The sequence below is a fragment of the Rhinoraja longicauda genome, chromosome 24, assembly GCF_053455715.1.
Source record: "Rhinoraja longicauda isolate Sanriku21f chromosome 24, sRhiLon1.1, whole genome shotgun sequence".
Classification (NCBI taxonomy): Eukaryota; Metazoa; Chordata; class Chondrichthyes; order Rajiformes; family Arhynchobatidae; genus Rhinoraja; species Rhinoraja longicauda.
Window position 1 is genome coordinate 24,122,308 of NC_135976.1, and position 20,345 is coordinate 24,142,652.

The 20,345-nt window shown below is 42.7% G+C and overlaps 1 protein-coding gene across 4 annotated transcripts in view; it reads right to left on the bottom strand.

Annotated features, from left to right (window-relative positions):
* The window catches only part of LOC144605311 (synaptonemal complex protein 3-like), a 57,716-nt gene extending 39,742 nt beyond the window's left edge, over window positions 1-17,974 (bottom strand). The window contains exons 1-3 of one of the 4 annotated variants that reach the window (XM_078420432.1): window positions 17,569-17,974; window positions 14,575-14,721; window positions 5,241-5,328 (exon numbers count right to left, since the gene is read on the bottom strand). In XM_078420432.1, coding sequence (XP_078276558.1) covers window positions 5,241-5,328; window positions 14,575-14,704 — 218 coding nt within the window. In that variant the 5' untranslated portion in view covers window positions 14,705-14,721; window positions 17,569-17,974. Of the gene's footprint in view, window positions 1-5,240; window positions 5,332-14,574; window positions 14,722-17,568 lie in introns of all 4 variants that reach the window. The other 3 variants (XM_078420431.1, XM_078420429.1, XM_078420433.1) reach the window with 3 other exon arrangements.
* Window positions 17,975-20,345: the final 2,371 nt, after the last annotated feature.

Genomic DNA, 20,345 nt, shown 5'->3' on the forward strand with positions numbered 1-20,345 from the left:
CAACTCTGACATACCAAGGCACGATGACAACCACAAGTTCAGACTCCCCAGCTGCATGAATGCACACAAATTTCTTCTGACTAAAATTGCCTGCAACAAGTGTTTCATGCAACAAACTGAAGGGGACTCTGCCCTTCATAAAAGCTCATCACCAGAAGAATTCTTATTTTAACTGAAGTGGTGTTGCTCAAGCCTCAGGACCTGGTATAAATGGCAATGCGAGGAACAGCCCAGGTATGCAAGTATCTATTTGACCATTAGCATATACTCTCTCCTCTCATTAGTGAAGGTTTTGCCGAGGTGCATCTAATGTGTGCTGGTCATTCTGCTTAACAGTATTACATATTCACCATGATTAATCTCATTCTGCTTTAATCACTCTGGAATCTGAGGCAATAACACCCACAAAGCTCCATGCCCTCACTTTCACCCAGCAGCTCAAGAAAAGGAGCTGAAGAGTCTTATTGTAGCAAGCATCACGGCATTAGGAAGCAACTGTAGGTGGTATCAACTACAATTGAAGTGTAGTGTGGGAGTTCAATGGTAACTTTTCATCACAGGGCCTTGGCAATTAAATACCAAACACAGGTAGCCTGGGTGTGGTCCACTATTTCTACCATTGTTATCTCCACGGTCAGATACAGAGTCTCTGGAGTGAATCCTTAAGAGAATTGCCCCAACACCTCAATGCATCAGATCAGAACTTCGGGACAGCTGCTAAAGCTAGGTTTGACGTGTGCAATTATTACAAATAAACACCGGTGTTTTTTCCTAAATCCGGTGTGCGATACTTATTCTGTTGGAGCCATCAGTAACATAAACCACCAGACTGACTTACTACTTGAAACGAAGAATACTTCTGAAAGGGTTAAGAAATTCTTTGCTTGCTGCAAAGGAATGTTGCATTGGAAACTCCGTGGAGACTGTCTGGCAATCATGGCAAACTTTTCTGCAATTTGTTGCAATTCTTATTGTAGCAAGTATCAAGGCTTTAGGAAGCAGCTGTAGGTGGTATCAACTGCAACTGAAATGCAGTGTGGAGTTCAATGGTAACCTTTCACCATGGGGCCTTGGGAATTGAATATCAAAGGCAGGTGGTCTGAGTGTAGCCCACCATTTCCATTATCTCCATGCTCAGGTACAGAGTCTATGGGGTAAATCCTCAAGAGAATTGCCGAGCAGTGCCATAGTCCCGGGCTAAATGCCTAAGGCGAGTCTTGTTTCATTGCTGATTGCCTCTGCTGCCTGCTCCACCTGTTGCTCAAGCACCTGTTGTTCGACCACCTCCTCCTGGAGGGTCACAGGCAAAAACTGAGAGGGAGGTTGAATGGGAGAATAAAAAAATGTTCCCTGGAGAATTGTAGGGCAGTCCTCGGGCAGTAGAGAAACCAGAATCATATTCTATGCGACCCGTGGGCATTCACTTTTCCTGAAGGTCCTGTATTAATTATTATACTGACAATCAGTTTCACTCATTGTAGTATGGATGCAGATCAAAAATGAAGGTAGGGAAAATACTTAATTTCCCAAGATCCAATCCTCCAAATGAGCAAAAAAAAGTTATGTGAACCTCGTGGATTCATGATAGTGACCTAAGAAATTTCTTCTCGTGGTCTGGCCCAAGTTGAATATTTAGGGAATGATCGGCTTTGTGAATCATGCAGTGTTCGTTTCTCAAGAGCAGGCAAATGCTCTACATGTGTGCAGTGTATCGTCACTAGAACAGTCAGGAAGTCTACAATCCTTTCAAATCTGCATGCCTCTGCCTGACTGTTGATGTTCAAATAAAAACAGTGAAGACAATCAGTGAATTCCCGAATGCTTAAGTGTGCAATAAGTTGAAGCACAGGCCACCCCTGGGTTACGAAATGAGCGAGCTCACATAAAATTATTAAATTAAAAAGTCAAACATTCAATACACAATAAATAAATTACTAATCACAGTTTATTCCCCAGGCTAGGAGTCTAAAACCAAAGGGCATAATTCTAAGGTGAGAGAGGAAAGATCGAAAAGAGACCCGAGGGTTAGTTTTTCAGAGTATGGTCTACATATGGAACAAGCTGCCAGAGGAAGTGGTAGACACGGGTACAATTATGATATTTAAAAGACACTTGGTTAGGTACATGGACAGGAAAAGTATGGAGTAGTATGGGCAAGGCGCATGAAGCGGGATTGGTTGCGTAATTTGGTCGACATGGACGAGTTGGGCTGAAAGGCCTGTTTCTGTGCTGTGTAAAATTGAATGTTTGTTCCTACGAGCAATAGAACTAGTTTCCTCTCTCATTTAGTAATTGTCCATTCTTCTTTGTCTTATGTGCTTGTTATGAATTCATTAAAATACTGTGGAGGTATAGTTACCATATTGAGCAATTGTTTTTCTGTGTATTTTCCAACTTATAGGGAAAAATAAATATTTACGGATGCCTGTAAAAATTGAACCTGTTCGTTACCTGTATATGGCATTGGTCAGTTGCCATGTATAATGTTCCCTGTCTACCCTAACTCCTGCCCGTTTCTGTCACTAGTGAAGGAGCTGTTTAAACAAAATCTCCTCATTTAAAACCCTTTATTAAACCAACCCCACCTTTATTGCAATAGGAAAACTCGCCCTGTTCTCTCATGACTATAATTTCCTTTTGGGGAATAATGACTTTAGCATGATAGAATTTAAAACAAGGGTCTTAAATCCAAACACAGGAATCTATGAGGTATGGAAGGAAAGTTGGCTATAGTGGATTGGGAGAACGTATTGAAAGGAATGACTGTGGAAAAACAATGGTTAACATTTAAAGAAAAAATGCACTAAGTGCAGAAGGAATAACATAAAAGCACAAAAGCAAAAGAAATTCATCTATGGTTAACAAGAGAGATTAAAGTTGGCATTAAATCAAAGGCAGAGGTTTATAAAATTGCCAGAAATAGGCATAAGGATTGGAAGCAATTTGGAACTCAACCAAGAGATAGATGAAGGAAGGCAAGATGAAATAGGAAAATAGATTGGCGACAAACATAAAAATGAACTATAAGAACTTTCATAAGTATGTACAAATGGAAAGAGGCTTTCCTTCCCAGCTGAAATCGCAACTACCAACCTGCGACCAGACATTGTCCTCGGGTCCAACTCCTGTCGGCGTGTTTTCATCATTGAGCTGGGAGGAGGCTGTGAACGAGGCATATGTAAGGAAAAGGCTCAGATATTCCAACCTTGCAGTAGAGGCAGAGGAGCAAGGTTGGAGTGTAAGCGTGCGTCCAGTGGAGGTGGGGTGCAGGGGCTTTGTAGCCAGTTCCACCGCAAGGCCAAACTCTATATCATCGATTCAGTGCCACTAGGTCACTGAGGTTTAAAGTGAGGCAATAAGAATGTGCATATCTCCTTCGGCCAAGATTGGAAAGAGACTTGAGATTATGGATGAACTTCATGCCGAACATCCTGGCATAGTAAGCATGAAGTCAATTGCCAGAAGTTTCATGTATTGGCCTGGTATTGACAGTGACATCGAGACACTGGTGAGCAAATGTAGCATGTGCCAAAATTGCCGGAGTAAACCACCAAAAACACCACTGCAACCCTGGTCATGGCCAAGTAGACCTTTTCAGAGAATTCATGTAGATTTGTGTGAAAAGGGTAATGATCACTTTCTGGCACTAGTAGATAGTCATTCCAAATGGATTGAAGTTAAGCATATGGGGTCAAGCACTACTGCTGAATGTACCATAGATGAGTTGAGATCAATTTCTGCATGCCATGGTTTACCAGAAGAACTTGTTTCTGATAACGGGCCTCAGTTTAGTTCAAAACGTTTCAAAGAGTTCATGCAGCGGAATGGTGTAAAACACACACTTGTTCCCCCATACCATCCAGCCTCCAATGGGGCGGCAGAAAGGGCTGTTAGAGTTGTCAAAGATGCTCTCAAGAAACAGGTTTCGCAAGGTAGTTCAAAGCTCAGCATGAAACATCGTTTGACTAGTTTCTTACTGAAATACACAACCACACAACAGGTTACTCACCTCTAGCAGCCGAACTGTTGATGAAGAACAGGCTAAGAATACGCCTAAGTCTAGTTCAACCCAATTTGGCCTTGAGAGTTGAGCAAAAACAGTTAAGTCAAAAACACCACTTTGACTTCCACAAAAAGGAGAGGAACTTCAAGTTAGATGAGCAAGTTCATGTTCTCAGTCCTCCCAACAAGTCCAGTCGAGACAAATTGGATGTTGGGAAAATAGTTAAAGTGTGTGGAACAAAAAGATACTTAATTGAAGTTGGAGATTAGATCAAAAGTGTTCATGTTGATCAAGTGATTCCAGCCAAAGATGAACCATAAACTGAGCATGAATTCCTAATCCCTGAGTATTTATCTGCAAGTGAGGTGGAAAAGACCACTATGGTTGAAACACAAAATTCAGTTAGTACAGACAAAGAAACAGATTCCTCTGGTCAAATTCAGTGTACTAAAACAGAGCCAAACAAACCTACAGTTGAGTCAACACCTAAACCTATTACACCTGTTACTGCTAGACGATCAGGCAGGATCCGTAAACCATTAGTTAAGCTAGATTTGTAAGTTAGATAACTCACTGCACAAGTAAAACGAAAATGTGTAGATATGCAAAATAAATATATTATGTTTATCTTTTAAAATTTCATAAATACAGGATAAACAATACTGGTTTAAATCAAGTATCACAATAACAAAGTTGTAACCGAGTACTTAGATTTAATACTAACAAAATGAGGACAGTGTAACATATTCATACATATTCATCTGTTATGTTAATGAGTTGGTGTTCAATATAAGCAGGGAATGCTGGGTAATAAAAACAGGCACGTGATACCGCCAACTAATGTGTGAGTCTAGTTCTTCATTCTGCCGTCCGGAATATAACAGCTGCCTTGCCCAGCCTGGGTGCCACATTTTCGGGGGGGACTTCCAGGGCGGGGGGATATCTCGCGAAACCCCTAGCGACCTCTAGCGGCCGAATTGACAAATTGCAATTACCGACTGTTTTGCGGAAAAATGTGAGGCGAAATCGGAATGGCGGAAATGAAATAAAAAAGCGGAAACTTTCCGCCAAATTCGGAAGAGTTGGGAGGGGTGCAATTGTATTGCTTTTCTCAATCCTGGATAACATATCCTGAGCTTTAAACAAGATAGCAGAGATCTGTATCAATGTTCACTATATTCTGCACTAACATCTACAAAATCTATAAAAATTCAACAAAATGCTCAGCTTGTCATACCCAACATTAATGTCGTCCATTTCCTCTTCCTGCTCAGTGCGTGCACTGGATGCTGGCCGTTTCCTCCCAAGTGCCAATGCAGCTTCCTCTACTAATATAAAAATTCTCATAAATGGATGCTGACACAGAGAAGCTATACTCTAAAGCTGGTTGACTGTAACATTTTTAAAATTAGTCACACTTTAGTTTCTTTTTTGTAAAATCAAATCTTAAAATTTATTCAACTCAAATTTAGTACATTTATTCTTAGCTGTATTTAAAACATAAAAACACACTTTCTCTACAAACAAGGTTGCAGCCTCTTCCCTTAGGTAGATAGGAAATGCAAGTCATTTTATCTGTTGCTCAGTAAAGACACAATTTTAAACTAAAAATAAAGAACTAGTATATATTTATATAATTTCTGCAAGCTGCAGTTTTTTTTTTTTTTAAAGCATTCCTAACCTGGAAGTTGCCCTCCAAGCCACACAGCATCCTGACATGGAAATATATTGCTGTTCCTTTACCAAAGTTGGGTCAAATCCTGGAAACAAAATAGGCGATGCCATAATTTAAAGTGTTAGCTGGATCTCTGAATAAATCAGAGAATTATGAAAGCTTCACAGCACAGGATACGTGGCATAAAGCCTTCAAGAGAGAGCTAGATAGAGCTCTTAATGATAGCAGAGTCAGGGGGTATGGGGAGAAGGCAGGAACGGGGTACTGATTGAGAATGATCAGCCATGACCACATTGAATGGAGGTGCTGGCTCGAAGGGCCGAATGGCCTACTCCTGCACCTATTGTCTATTCAGCCCTTCGAGCCAGCACCACCATTCAATGTGATCATGGCTGATCATTCTCAATCAGTACCCGGTTGTCTGAAGAAGGGTCTCGACCCGAAACGTCACCCATTCCTTCTCTCCCGAGATGCTGCCTGACCTGCTGAGTTACTCCAGCATTTTGTGAATAACCCGGTTCCTGCCTTCTCTCCATAACCCCTGACTCCGCTATCCTTAAGAGTTCTGTCTAGCTCTCTCTTGAATGCATTCAGAGAATTGGCCTCCACTGTCTTCTGAGGCAGAGAATTCCACAGAGAATTCCAAAACTCTGACTGAAAAAGTTTTTCCTCATCTCTGTTCTAAATGGCCTACCCCTTATTCTTAAACTGTGGCCCCTGGTTCTGGACTCCCCCAACACTAGGAACATGCGTTCTGCCTCTCACGTGTCCAACCCCTTAATAATCTTATATGTTTCGATAAGATCCCCCCTCATCCTTCTAAATTCCAGTGAATACAAGCCTAGTCGTTCCAGTCTTTCAACATATGACAGTCCCACCATTCTGGGAATTAACCTAGTGAACCTACATTGCACGCCCTCAATAGCAATATCCTTCCTCAAATTTGGAGACCAAAACTGCACACAGTACTCCAGGTGCAGTCTCACTAGGGCCCTGTACAACTGCAGAAGGACCTCTTTGCTCCTATACTCAACGCCTCTTGTTATGAAGGCTTTCTTCACTGCCTGCTGCACCTGCATGCTTCCTTTCAGTGACTGATGCACTAGGACAGCCAGATCTTGTTGTACGTCCCCTTTTCCTAACTTGACACCATTCAGATAATAATCTGCCTTCCTATTCTTACCACCAAAGTGGATAACCTCACACTTATAACCACATTAAACTGCATCTGCCATGCATCTGCCCACTCACACAACCTGTCCAAGTCACCCTGCAACCTCATAGCATCTTCCTCACAGTTCACACTGCCACCCAGCTTTGTATCATCTGCAAATTTGCTAATGGTACTTTTAATCCCTTCTTCCAAGTCATTAATGTATATTGTGAATAGCTGCGGTCCCAGCACCGAGCCTTGCGGTACCCCACTAGTCACTGCCTGCCATTCTGAAAGGAACCCATTTATCCCCACTCTTTGCTTTCTGTCTGCCAACCAATTTTCTATCCATGTCGGTACCCTACCCCCAATACCATGTGCTCTAATTTTGCCCACTAATCTCCTTTGTGGGACCTTGTCCAAGGCTTTCCGAAAGTCAAGGTACACTACATCCACCGACCGGCTCTCCCCTGTCAATTTTCCTAGTTACATCCTCAAAAAATTCCAGAAGATTAGTCAAGCATGATTTCCCCTTCGTAAATCCATGCTGACTCAGAACGATCATGTTACTGCTATCCAAATGCTCCGCAATTTCGTCTTTTATAATTGACTCCAGCATCTTCCCCACCACTGATGTCAGACTAACTGGTCTATAATTTCCTGTTTTCTCTCTCCCTCCTTTTTTAAAAGTGGGATAACATTAGCTACCCTCCAATCCACAGGAACTGATCCTGAATCTATAGAACATTGGAAAATGATCACCAATGCGTCCATGATTTCTAGAGCCACCTCCTTAAGTACCCTGGGATGCAGACCATCAGGCCCCTGGGGATTTATCAGCCTTCAGTCCCATCAGTCTACCCAACACCATTTCCTGCCTAATGTGAATTTCCTTCAGTTCCTCCGTCACCCTAGGATCTCTGGCCACTAGAACATCTGGGAGATTGTTTCTATCTTCCTTAGTGAAGGCAGATCCAAAGTACCAGTTCAACTCGTCTGCCATTTCCTTGCTCCCCATAATAAATTCCCCAGCTTCTGTCTTCAATGGACCCACATTTGCCTTGACTATTTTTTTCCTCTTCACATACTTTTACTATCCTCCTTTATATTATTGGCTTGCTTACCCTCGTACCTCATCTTTTCTCCCCGTATTGCCTTTTTAGTTATCTTCTGTTGCTCTTTAAAAAAGTCCCAATCCTCTGGCTTCCCATTCTTCTTTGCTATGTTATACTTCTCTTTTATTTTTATGCTGTCCTTGACTTCCCTTGTCAGCCACGGGTGCCTCTTACTCCCCTTAGAATCTTTCCTCCTCTTTGGGATAAATTGATCCTGCAACTTCTGCATTATTCCCAGGAATACCTGCATTGCTGTTCCACCGTCTTCCCTGCTAGGGCCTCCTTCCAGTCAAATCTGGCCAGCTCCTGCGTCATGCCTCTGTAATCCTCTTTGCTATACTGTAATACTGACACTTCCGATTTTCCCTTCTCCCTCTCAATTTGTACAGTAAAACTTATCATATTGTGATCACTGCCTCCTAATGGCTCTTTTACCTCGAGTTCCCTTATCAGATCAGGTTCATTACACAACACTAAAACCAGAATTGCCTTCTCTCTGGTCGGCTCCAGTACAAGCTGTTCTAAGAATCCATCTCGGAGGCACTACACAAACTCCCTTTCCTGGGTCCAGTACCAACCTGATTTTCCCAGTCTACCTGCATGTTGAAATCTCCCATAACCACCGTAGCATTACATTTGCGACATGCCAATTTTAGCTTTTGATTCAACTTGCACCCTATGTCGAGGCTAGTTTGGGGGCCTGTAGATAACTCCCATAAGGGTCTTTTTACCCTTACAATTCCTCATTTCTATCCATACTGATACCACATCTCCTGATTATATGTCACCCCTTGCAAGGGATCTACCAACATCAACAATATCCTTTCCTATCCTTTCAGAAGTCTGACGAAACCATTCCCTTTGTGACTCCTTGGTCCACTCTTCCATCTCCATTTCCCTTCTCACAGCACTTTCTCATCCAACCATAGTACATGTAACAAATGCATTATGACCTCTTCCCTTGCCACCATCTCATAGCCCAAAATGTTCTACGGGGTTAACCAGCATTTCACATGTACTTCTACCAATATAGTGTACTGCTTTAACTGCTCATGATGTAGTCTCCTCTAATTTGGAGAAACCAAATTCAGATAGGTGATAACTTCACTTTTGTTCGGTCTTTAGGAATGACTCTGAGCTTCCTGTTAGCTATCACTTTAATTTCTTATCTCACTCCCACTCTGTCCTTCTGTTTGTGGCTTCCTGCACTATTCCAACAACGCCTAATGTTAGCTTGGAGAACCAAATTTGCACCTCACCTTCTATCCAGTCATGTTGTAGCTGTCAGCATTCAACGTCATATTCAACAATTTCAGTGAACTTGTTTTCTCTGTTTGTATCCAAAATAGTGTTCTGCTGTCAGGTTTATCCACTTGTAATATTATTCATTTTTTCACTCTCCACAGATACTATTAGGCAATAGACAATAGGTGCAGGAGTAGGCCATTCAGCCCTTCGAGCCAGCTCCGCCATTCAATGCGATCATGGCTGATCACTCTCAATCAGTACCCCGTTCCTGCCTTCTCCCCATACCCCCTCACTCCGCTATCCTTAAGAGCTCTATCCAGCTCTCTCTTGAAAGCATCCAACGAACTGGCCTCCACTGCCTTCTGAGGCAGAGAATTCCACACCTTCACCACTCTCTGACTGAAAAAGTTCTTCCTCATCTCCGTTCTAAATGGCCTACCCCTTATTCTTAAACTGTGGCCCCTTGTTCTGCTGGCATTTCCAGCATTGCCTTTTGGTTTCAGTTTTCAATGGTTCCCACGTGTATTTCAAAGCTTTTACCTCTCTTTTTATTTTTACTCTCCCCAACAACCCTAAACAACATATTCACTGGATTTTGCAAACTGGATAATACGAAGGGAATCCTAGTCTTACCCTAACAAAGATATTCCCTTTATTCTATCAGTCAATCCCCATCCTCTCTGCAAACTTAAAACAAACTTGTTTTGTCATGATTTCAATTCTGATGAAGGATCTTTGACTGAAACCTTTGACTGTTTCTCTTTCCTACTGTTGCTGCCACCTACTGGGTGGCATATTATTTGTTATCTTCATTCTCTCAAATTTGGAAGATTGGGAAATCTCAGTTACAGGGCTCAGCAGGCTCCCCTTTTTCTACCCGACTGCAGTACCCTAACGCCAAATGTCAGTTGTCATGAAATGTACTGCTCTAATCCAATCTATTCTCTCGTGGAGCTCAGCAGGGACAGGCATATTGGTACAAATAATGATCTTCTGACTGTAGAAATTAGAGATTACATCTTCTCTCTAAATGGTAGTAATCGACAGCTCAGCATTCCCTGCCCAGCTAAAATCCTGAAAAGTGTGATCAGTGAGCAACCATAGAATCAAACAGAATAGAAACACACCCCTTGATCTAGCATTTATATGTCAGTCATCGTATTCATTTCCCAGCACTTAGTCTATGCACAGCCATGCCATGGTATTTCAAGTGTTTAAATGTTGTTAGAGTGCCTACCTCCACCCCCTCAAGCACTGTGGTCCGGATTTTAATCATCCTGTGGTGTAAAAGTGCAATAGCCCTCTAAATCTCTTGCCACTTCTTTTAAAGCACTGTTTTCTGGTTATAGTTTGCTCTATTAAAGAAAATGTTTCTCACTATCTAGCCTATTTATGCTTCTCAGTCAGGTTCCCCTTCAACCTTCGCCATGCAAAGATCCCCCTGCCCTAGTTTGACTTCCCAAAATGCAACACCTCACATTTATCTGTATTAAACTCCATTAACCATTCCTCAGCCCGCATGCCCAACTGATCAAGATCCTACTGCAATTTTCGATGGCCATCTTTGCAATCTACGATGCCTTTTGTGTCATATGCAAACTTGATAAATATGACTTGTACATTCTCACCCAAATTATTGATAAAAAACGACGAACAGCAAAGAGCCCAGCACCGATCCCTGAGGCACACCATTAGACAGGCCACCTGTCCAAGAAACAACCTTCCACCATCACCCTCTGCTTCCTTCCATGAGGCCAATTCTCTATCCAATCAATCCTTCCAAATTTGTGACACCAAAACCATGTACTTCTTCAGTTGTAGTCTACCACGCAATTTTTATCAAGCTGAGCCATAACCTCCTTGCTTACATTGTCTGCCCCAGCAAATGAAAGCAAGTAGCCCTTATACCTTTTTAACCACCTTATCTCTACCTGGGTTGCTGCCTTCAGGGATCCTTGTACATGTACGTCTCAGTCTTTCTGTTCCTTTGTAATTCCCAGTGTCCTACCTAATTTTTGCATATCAGCTTAACAGTCCTCCTAAAATACATTTTGTGTCTACCTTCGCTATCACTGTCTGCTTCCTGTCACCATGTCAATTTAAGATCCAATTGCCCAAATTAGCCTGGATCCCTTTATCTTCTCCGACATGGAACCTTGTCACAAACAAGCCATGCTATTTGCCCATGTCATGCTTTACTTTCCTCTTCTTCTGTCCCTTCCATCTATATCTCTTCCTCTGGCTTTGTATTTCACTCCTCTTCTCTCCTTATCTTACACCCTTTTGTCTTCTTTTCAATTCTACCCTTTATCCACCCATCTGGCAATCAAAATCCCCTTTACCTGTATCCACCTATCATTTGCCAGGCTTTGTCCTACTTTCACCTCTTTTCGTGCTTTCTACCCCCTACTACAAATAGCATGAAGGGTTCCAGCCCGAAATGTTGGCTATCCATGTCCTCCAGAGATGCTGCTTGGAGTTACTCCAAGATTTTGGTTTTTTTTTTGTAAACTTGCAACTGCAATTCCTTGTATCTCCAAGCTGATAAGTTTTGATTAACTCGTACCTCTTCAGGTACAGATTAAGCTGCTTATATTATCTCATCACCAATGTCTAATAACTGCAAAAACATTTGCACCTAACTGACGTATAGATTTTTTTGCGTACATTGATCTCTGTACAACATTTACCTCTTGTACATATTTTCATACAACCTAGAAGATGGGTCATTAAACCCATTAAGTCCATGATGGCTCATCAAGCAATCCCACCCTTCCCACAATTTTCCTTGTAACCTTTTCTCATCACATTCCCATCAATTATGCAATTCAACTACAGCAGGAGCAATTTATACTAGTCAATTTATCTACCAACCCACCAGTTTTGGGATGTGGGAAGAAGCCGGAACACCCAGAGAAAACCAATTTGGTCGCAGAGAGAACAGCCGTATTGTGAGAAATGTGGGTCCTGAGTGCAGGAGACACATCCTACAAATTCAGATTCTCACATCCTCAGTTTCCTAAAAATAGTTTGGACATTCATTGTTAAGCTTACACATTAGACATGTTTTAGGGTAGGTACAACAAAAAGAACCCTTGGAGAGAGAAGTCCTGGGAGACAGATCTGATTTCAATGTAGATTTTCTTTTCTAACTCTTTTATGTAGTGTTGCCAACTCAGACTGAGGTCAGATTCAATTAGATTTAGCTCTTAAGGCTAAGGGAATCAAGGGATATGGGGAAAAAGCCAGAACGGGGTACTGATTTTGGATGATCAGCCATGATCATAATTGAATGGCGGTGCTGGCTCGAAGAAACAAATGGCCTATTCCTGCACCTATTTTCTATATTTCTATGTTTTATGTTTCTAATCCAAAGGATATGAATTAATAATGGATTAGATCCAGATCTTGGGCTTTTGATATATCTCAATATTATATTACCTATTGAGTACTGTGTTTACAAACATGTGCTGCTGCAAGTATGAATTTCATTTTCTGTTTTGATACATATGACAGTAAAACACTCTTGATTCTCCTATCTCTGTGCACGCCTCTTTGTACTCCATTTACTCTAGAGTCCTAATTTCTCTGCAAATCCCTTTCTTTCCCCTCTCTCTGCCCATCTCTCTCATTCCTTTTGCTCTCTGCCCGTCTTCCTCTCTCCACATTACTCCCAACTATTCCTGTACTTTTCCTTTTCCTCCCATCCACTCTTTCTTTCCCCATCTCTATCCATCTGAGGAGTTTGATTCCCAACAGATTCCACAGGAGCAGCTGAGTGCCCATTCATTACAGTTCCCATTGTATTTCCATAAGTTTGGTGGGAGTCTCCCAACATGTTTCTGCATTCATTACCATGACCCTTGACTCTCTCCTCTCTTTTTCTTCATCTTCCTTTGCCCCATCCAACAACCATTATATTTCCTTACCACCCTCTCTTTATGATCTTCTCCCCCACTACTACTACTTTCACTATTCTGAAGCTTCCCACTCATTGGTGCTCTCTTCCTTCTCTCCAAATCTTTTCAACCATTCCATCTAACTTCACCTTCCTTGCAGTCCATTCTCCAATTTGTTTCCCTTCATAAATCAGAACTACTCTCTTTCTTCAATACTTCATTTACCTGTCATTTTTATATCCATGCCCTCCTCCTCCCATATTTTCTAATTTCTCCTTCATATTTTGCTCCAGTCAATGCTGCTATCATGCTTCCTTCCTTTTCCTCCTATTCAATAGTCCCTATCCCTGTTTTTCTCCCACACCCAACCTTATTTTCTCTCTTATGTCTCACCTTATCAATCATGGTCTGTTTTGGCTCAGCCATCAAGCACGACATCCGGAGGCTGCAACGGATCGTCCGATCAGCTGAGAAGGTTGTTGGCTGCAACCTTCCCCCCATTGATGAACTGTACACTGCAAGGGCCAGGAAGCGAGCGGGCAAGATCATCTCTGACCCCTCTCACCCTGGCCATAAAATCTTTGAAGCACTTCCCTCTGGAAGGCGACTCCGGACTGTCATAGCAGCCACAGCCAGACATAAAAACAGCTTTTTTCCACTAGTAGTAGTTCTACTCAATAACCAAAGTCTGTAGTCTCTTTTTTGCTCTGGTTTATTTTCACCCACATGTTTAGACCGTAATGTTGTATCCTTATTGTTTTGATGTGTTTATGCTTTACTCTTAATTGTTAACTGCATGTTTGTGTTGTCATTTGTGAGTGGAGCACCAAGGCACATTCCTTGTATATGCACATACTTGGCCAATAAACTTATTCATTCATTCTTTACTACCTCTACAACTTGTCCTCCTTTTGTCCTTCACTATTTCTTCTCTTTTCTCTCCTCCTCCAAACCTCCATTCTAGCTCTATCCATTCTCTCTCTCCTTTTCATCTCCTACCCTTTCCCACTTTACTTTCTTTCTGCCCCAAGATCATGTTTTTCCTTTTTTCTACCTAATTTCTCTCCTTCTATTCCACAACAACCCCATTCGTCTTCCACTCTTTAATAATAGAGATAAAGTGGTAGTCATTTTGCACACCCATCAAGAATGATTAACATGGATAAGGTAAATATTGGTCATATTCAATAAATTCTTGCTCATTAAAAAATATTTTGGGTCCACAACCCAACACAATGGACATTGCTGTAATCAGAGGGCAATATTCAATCACATATTCTGCTTTCCACACACCATCATTCAGGGCCATAGATTTGTTATAAGACATTTTCATAGAAACTACTCTGTTGGTGAAGGTTCGTCTATCACGGTTATATTCAAAGGCTGCGGGTATTGATGGATTTTACTGGCCAGTTCACATAACGAAAACTGAATAATAAATATAATTAAGATTATTTCTAAAGCGTTTAACTGTGCTTTACCTAGTTTGTCATCTTCATAGCCGCATCCCAACGTTTTCTCATTTTCCTCACTGAACCCGTACAATGAATCATAGGTTTTTTTCTCCTGGTTTTTAACGGAATTTCTTCGTCCTGTTGTTTTATGAGCCATTTTTCAATCAATCAAATCTGGAACAAGTAGAAAGTTATAGCACAATTATTAATACTTTCAGAATAATGGGGGGAACCCCCGCCCCCCACCCCATAAAAGCAATGACACTTTTCAAAACAAAAGTCAGCTTGAGACATCAGGCACCCAGCTGGTCATTAGCATTACTGTTATTTGAAATAAAATGCTTTCTTTGAATATTGTTTTAACAGAAAACAAATGCTGGTAATAGTCCTATGCAGCGTCCCTGACGCAGCCAGAAAGAAACTGAGTCTACAATGGTTCACAGAGAAGACTGCCAGGCTGCGGTGGAGAGAGAGAGAGAGAAGAGAAAAGAGAGATCAAGAAAAAGAGATCAATAAAGAGAAGAGAAATATCCATGTCAACATGCTTGGACTCCAAGGCGTTAGTGGCTGGGATCAATGCCAGAAAACACATGCTATGTAGCAAGAGAGCCAACTATGTGGAATCTGGCAGGAAGTGGCTGACATACTATCTGCATACAGTGACAATCCCCAAAGAAAGGAGCAATGCTGAAAAAAATGTCAAGACTTTGTGAGACATCGGAAGGTGAGCTCTGCTGTTAATATTACTCCTTCCTGCTGATAGTTACACAAACCATTAAGTAGGAAAGAACTGCAAAATTCTGGAGTAACTCAGCGGGACAGGCATCATCTCTGGAGAGAAGGAATGGGTGATGTTTCAGGTCAAGACCCTTCTTCAGACTGTTACTCCAGCATTTTGTGTCTAAACAAACCATTAATCCATACCCAACAGCCCTCACCATCAGACAATCTACTCTGTCAATTACCCACACAGGACAAGAACATAAAGAGTAATCAATGCTTTGCACCACCTCCATCGAGACAAAATCAAGAAGGAATCAGAGAGCCCCAATCTGAGAATCAATTTCAGTGCCTCATAACCATAAGGGAAGTTATACTTTGAGAGGTAGAGTGGCCTCTGAATCACAAACTATGTGGGAAGCAGATGCCACACTTAATTTGCAAATTTTATTCACCGGAAGTGTTTGATACTGATAACATTCCTGTATTGTTTTGATTAACTGTACAAAACCACAATATCAACTGTGCTGTTATGTCTCATGAAGATGATTCAGCTGCAGTTTATAAGTGCCACTATCCTCTGCTCTGACTTTGCAAAGTATTTTATTAGGGTACACTATTTCACTCCCCGCAACAGGAGTAGATTGATGTGGATGAACTCGAAGAGGGAGGACTGGAGGGAGAATTCGATAATGCCCAGATGTCTTGGCATTATCAAGTTTGTGTTTAGCATTGTTCTAGCAGGGCAGAAGGCCACAGACAGAAAGGTCAGAGTAGAAGTTAAATGAAGAATTAAAGTAGCAGGCAACAGGAAGCTCAGAATCGCTCCTGACTTAATATTGAAGTCTACAACTTAAGATACTGTAACTAGCTTAATCAGAACTGACCATTTTTGCTGCAAGTCATCCATTTATGATATTGGCACAGAATTTCTCCCTTACCCTCTCACATGCCTCATTTCATAACTTTTTTTATACTACTTTATTTGTACTACTTGCACACTCTCCATCGATAACCCATCGACAGGTTGATATAAAATTTAGCCCCAGAATAACACTGACATCACTCTATCACAGATAATTCTTGTCCAATCCCATTCCCTTCTTCTTTGCAACTTAAAACTAATTTCCTTTCCTCTCTTTCCACTTTTGACAAAGCGTCCTCAATCTAAAACATTAACTCTTGCTGCCTGACTGCCTGAGCATTTCAAAAACATTAAAGGTCTTCTCCAAATAGAAGCTCTTGAGATTCATCATCTGCTGAGAGCTAGATCAGTGGCATTTTAGACTGGCAATCTAGAGTCATACAAGAAGTCCACGTATGACCTCAAGAAGGCCATGGTAAGCATAAAGCAACAATCCTGGGCTAAGCAGAAGTCACAGATGCTTGACAGCTGTGGCAGCGCTTGCACACTATAACCTCCTACAACGTGAAAGTATTCTGACTGGTTGCATCATGCTTGGTGTGACAATTCCAATGCACAGGAATGCAAGAGGCTGCATAGAGTGGTGGTGCACTCAGCCCGGTCCATCATGGGTGGTCCTCCCCACCATGATAAGCATCTACGTGAGGCGATGCTTCTAGAAATTGGCATCTATCATCAACGGTCTCCATAATTTAGGCCATGCCCTCTTCTCGCTTCTACCGAGTGGTACAAAAGCCTTAAGTCCTACACCACCAGGTTCGTTAGGTGTAGGTATCGGGGAGAGAGTGGATTTGAGGCGTCAGGCAAGAGAGACGGCGCAAGGCATTCAGAAGGACCTACTTTCCTACAATCATGAGGTTCTTGAACCAACCAAAACACCTCACACTATATTTCACTCACTCTCTTTCTTCTCAACACCTCACCCTTACTCTCCCCGACATCTTATCCTCTCTCCCTGACACCTCATACCCCTCCCGATACCTCATGCATTCTCCACCCACAATTCACCTACCCAACATCTTACACCCATTCCCCCAATACCTCACCCCCTTCTCGACACCTCACTCTCTTCCTCGATATCTCACCCCCCCCCGTGCCTATTCCCCCCATATCTCACCCCCTTCTCGACACCTCACTCTTCCTCGACACCTCACTCTTCCTCGACACCTCACCCCCCGCACCTATTCCCCCAATATCTGACGCCCTTCTCGACACCCCTCACGCTCCCTCCGACCGACATATCACCCTGATACCTCACCCCTGACCCTCTCGTCCACCGACACCTCACGTTCCTTCCTCCCAACCAGTTACTCCCCGACACCTCACTCCTGGACACATCAACCCCATCCCCAAACACCTCACCCACCGATACTCACCCCTATCCCCCGACACTTCAGACTCCCTCCCACGACGCCGCAGTCATTCGATGTTTTCCCGCCACCGCGTGACCTTCCCCACTCCCCTGTCCTCACTGCGAGACGAGGCGTGCTCACCTGGGCGGGAACCGCGGGCACTCGCGCTGTCCGCACCCAGGCGCGCGCCGCGAGCTCCAGCGCCCTGGCTTCGCGCCCTTAATGCAACGTCCAACAATCGTCCAATCATGTGACGTTCGCCCGCATCCAACGACGATACGCATCGTCGGCCGAGCGGCGCTGGGCTGGGCTGTGAGCTTGGCTGAGGACCGCACTCGGAAAGCTGGAAAACCAGACGTTGAGAAGAGGCACTATCACTGCATGTTACTTTTAAAACTTATTACACCTTTAATCATCTCATTAACCGAAGGGTTTCAGAGATATGTCGTCCGTCTTCGATTCTATTATTAACTGCACAATGCAAGATGACGATCTAAAATGGTGCTCATGCTTAATGATGCGAAGCATGCCATGCAACACAACTTTAACACAAGCAAGAAGTGTTTCTAAACTAGTCTCTGCAGATTAGAACTCCTCTCCCTCGAGCAAAGATACTAGAGGAGCAAGATAGACCACTCGACTCTAAAAACCGCAGTAGGTCATGGGTACATTTCAGCGCCATTTTAGTAAGCAGATTCACAACTCTGCGATTTGTGATTGATCTGCGAGTTCACAACTCTGCGATTTCTTCATATATAAAATGTTTGCAAACAATTATTTTTGTTCAGCTTCTTGGACACGTTGACATTTATCACTATTTCTTGAAAAGTTGCTGCTTCGTGATCTTTGAACTTTGGATGTTACTGACTGAATATTTGCACTAGAGATCCACTGTCTGTATCAGGCCAGTTGATCATATTTAATGAACTGTTCTTTGCTTTCTCTGTTAAATTTAATTTCACCTCCACGAGCTGTATCTTTTTGTTTTATTTTAAAAAGTCATGGAAGCAGAGATTAGGCATTTGCAAACAATAAAACTCTACTGTATCCACAATATAATTGAAAAGACATTTAACTTTATATGTAGAGCCAAGAAAATTTGAATTGGTGAATTGATTAGTTAAAAATCCTTGACAGCCACTAAAATAACCAATGCTGCCTGATGTGCACATCAAACATCACAAAGACAGCCTTCTTCCACCTCAAAAACATTGCCCGTCTCCGTCCATCCCTCTCCTCCACAGCTGCAGAAACCCTCATCCACGCCTTCATCACCTCCCGTCTGGACTACTGCAACAGCCTCCTCTATGGCGCACCCTCAAAAATCATCAGTAAACTTCAATACATTCAAAACTCCGCTGCCCGTCTACTCACACACACCTCGATTCGTGACCATATCACCCCCGTCCTTTATAAACTCCACTGGCTCCCCATCCCCCAGAGAATCCAGTACAAAATCCTCCTCATAACCTACAAAGCCCTCCATAACCTGGCCCCATCCTACCTGACCGACCTCCTCCACAGGCACACTCCCACCTGCACCCTCCGCTCTGCCGCTGCCAATCTCCTATCCCCCCACATCCGGACCAAACTCAGATCCTGGGGGGACAGGGCTTTCTCCATCGCTGCTCCCACCCTATGGAACTCACTACCCCAAACCGTTAGAGACTCCTCCACACTCACCACATTCAAAACATCGCTGAAGTCTCACCTGTTCAGTACTGCCTTCAACCACTGAAGGTCACCTCACCTTCTGTCTCCTTTCTCTGTTCATTTATTTATTTACTTATTTATCTATTTATTCATTTCCCTATGTTCTCAAAATCTCTGTAAAGCGTCTTTGAGTATATGAAAAGCGCTATATAAATAAAATGCATTATTATTATTATTATTATTATTATTATGTGGTACAGAAGCATGAATCCAATTCAAATAGACACAGGGTCAGGTAGCATCTCTGGAGAAAAAGGATGGGTGATGTTTCAGGGTGGGCCACAGTTTAAGAATAAGGGGTAGGCCATTTAGAACGGAGATGAGGAAAACATTTTCACTCAGAGTTGTAAATCTGTGGAATTCTCTGCCTTGGAAGGCAGTGGAGGTCAATTCCTGGATGCTTTCAAGAGAGAGTTGGAGCTCTTAATGATAGCGGAGTCAGGGGGTATGTGGAGAGGGCAGGAACGGGGTACTGATTGTGAATGATCAGCCATGATTACATTGAATGGCGGTGCTGGCTCGAAGGGCCGAATGGCCTACTCCTGTACCTATTGTCTATTAGGATTTCTGGAAATAAGTTTAATGTCACTGATTGCGAATGTGTATTGGTAGGTCCTAATGAAATCTTGAAATCTATGTGAGAGAACAGTGATCATGATAGGGAGAACCTTGTGCTGAGAAGTGTGTGCATTTATATGTGTGACTCATTATATATCTATATACTAACTCGTTTGTTTGTTCCTGAACTACAGCCAAAACGGTACACGATAGCGCGACATTTTAGGCCGACCTTACTCACCATCGTCCCTTTGGTGCTAATGGAAGAAGTTTGATTGAAATCGGTGTTATATCTTTAGTTATTCTCATTTTAAAGTTTAAATCTATCTCCCAGGGAGGGAGGGAGGAAAAGTGGTGGTGGGGGGATAGGGGGGGTAGGGGAGGAAGGGAAGGGGGAGGGGAGGGGAGGAGATGGGAGGGTGGGAGGAGTGGGGGGGAGGAGGGTGCTGCACCAAAGCAGGAGAGGTTTTGGCCCAACGGGTTCACTTGGTCTAGTATAGTTATATAGAGAGAGAGAGAGATTGAAAGGA